We start from the raw sequence: 1,648 nt of genomic DNA, 5'->3' as shown, positions 1-1,648 counted from the left end.
AAAAAAAAAGACTTGAGGAGAAGGGAAGCGACGAAAGATGCTGTTTTCGTTGGTGCGCACGCACAAAAAAGCATAAAAGGATGCGCAAAAGTTAGTAAAAAGCAGAATCCACACACACACACACACACACACACACCAATATAATTATATTTTTTTAAACATACGTGCGATTTATAGAGACTGCATCTGATTTTTTGAATTTTATTTTTATTTATTTGTAATCGTTTTTTGTTGTTGTTGTTGTTGTTTTGTTGTTACTGACAATACGTGCACATATGCCCTACGTTCCCACAACGACGTTTACTGGGTAAGTGGGGGGTTCAGAGACCGCTGGAGGTGGTAAGTGTGCAAAACGGGGGGCGCCAACTTGCATGTGGAAGAGATCATCCGTATGTCTACAACGAACGGCAACAATGAGGGTTGGGTCAATTCGTCAGCATCACCGTCGTTGGCGCCCTTTAAAAATGACTCGCCTTTGGCAACCACAGTGGACAAAGAAAACCTAAAAACAGTCTCAGACACGTGTGGGTGCGTAAATACCACCACCTCACCTCTTGCCGTTGTCAATAGTGGAGACAACACGGTGGAGGAGTTGCAAAGGCGGTTAAAATGCGCAGAGCTGAACAACAGTATTTTACGCGGCAATATCGATACTCTTAAGGCTGTTGTCAACCAACTGGCCGCGCAGTTGGACATGGCAAACAACAGATTGGCATTAAATGAAGAAAAGGAAAAAGTGCATGCTCTTTGTCACCGTGGGCGAGAAGGGAAGGACACAGAGAGCATCGACGATGAAGCGTCTTTGACTATGGCTGATTACGAGCGTCGGATCGCTGTCCTGTACGATACAATGCTTGAAAAGGATGCGACAATCACAGCCCTTCAATATGAGATGGAATCTCGGGAGGCGGATGCGTCGGCTTTGCTACGGATGTCGTTGGAAAAGAAAGATAAAGAAATCATTCGACTGATGGGCGAATTGGATCAGTTACGACGGTTGCATAACATGGAGCGATACGCGCGGGTCCGCAAATAGTAACGCAGACAAAAGACAAACACACGCATACATACATGTGACTGGATTGTTGTGATTGTTTTGGTTTTTGCTTTCTCTACGCATGTTACTGACTCCCCAGACACGTATAACAGACGCTCCTTGCCATCATGTGACACACACGCACAAATAGTGAGAGAGTGAGGGATGTTCCTGTTGCGCATTTATTCATTTGACTGCCCCTTTTTTTTCTTCTTTTTTTTTTTTTTTCCCATGCAGTTCTGCTCACGCAAGTCGCACTCAAGGACAACCCAACTGCATCCGAATGACCTCTGTGGAATCTGGCGCCAAGGTCCTCCGCATGAAGGAGGGCGACGTGCAGAAGCTCGTTGCCATGCACTGCCACCTCGGCACCAAGAACCGCAGCAACGCCATGAAGAAGTACATCCACAGCCGCACGAAGGAGGGCACGAACATCATTGACCTCCACATGACGTGGGAGAAGCTGATCCTCGCCGCCCGCGTCATCGCCGCGGTGGAAAACCCGCAGGACGTCACTGTCTGCTCCACGCGTCTTTTTGGTCAGCGCGCCATCTTCAAGTTCTCGCAGCTTGTCGGCACGTCGTTCCTGGCTGGCCGCTTCATCCCCGGCAC

At 48.1% G+C, this 1,648-nt stretch overlaps 2 protein-coding genes across 2 annotated transcripts, besides 6 other annotated features; both read left to right on the top strand.

Annotated features, from left to right (window-relative positions):
* Positions 1-1,648: a sequence feature (haploid, non-Esmeraldo-like haplotype).
* Positions 110-136: a microsatellite.
* Positions 138-159: a sequence feature (AT_rich).
* Positions 190-217: a sequence feature (AT_rich).
* Positions 229-256: a microsatellite.
* Tc00.1047053442383.19 (uncharacterized protein) lies at positions 392-1,036 on the top strand (the record flags this gene model as incomplete). The annotated part of the gene is made up of 1 exon (XM_797330.1): positions 392-1,036. One exon carries the CDS (start codon positions 392-394, stop codon positions 1,034-1,036), a length of 645 nt encoding a protein of 214 aa, XP_802423.1.
* Positions 1,238-1,264: a microsatellite.
* Positions 1,320-1,648, top strand: Tc00.1047053442383.9 (40S ribosomal protein SA, putative; the record flags this gene model as incomplete). Its single annotated transcript, XM_797329.1, has 1 exon — positions 1,320-1,648. A coding segment is annotated over one exon (329 nt), but the record flags the coding sequence as incomplete, so codon positions are not given.

The sequence above is a fragment of the Trypanosoma cruzi genome, genomic scaffold (genome assembly GCF_000209065.1).
Source record: "Trypanosoma cruzi strain CL Brener 1047053516473 genomic scaffold, whole genome shotgun sequence".
NCBI lineage: Eukaryota > Euglenozoa > Kinetoplastea > Trypanosomatida > Trypanosomatidae > Trypanosoma > Trypanosoma cruzi.
Note: the sequence above shows the minus strand (reverse complement) of the source record. Positions and strands in the feature narration are given on the sequence as shown.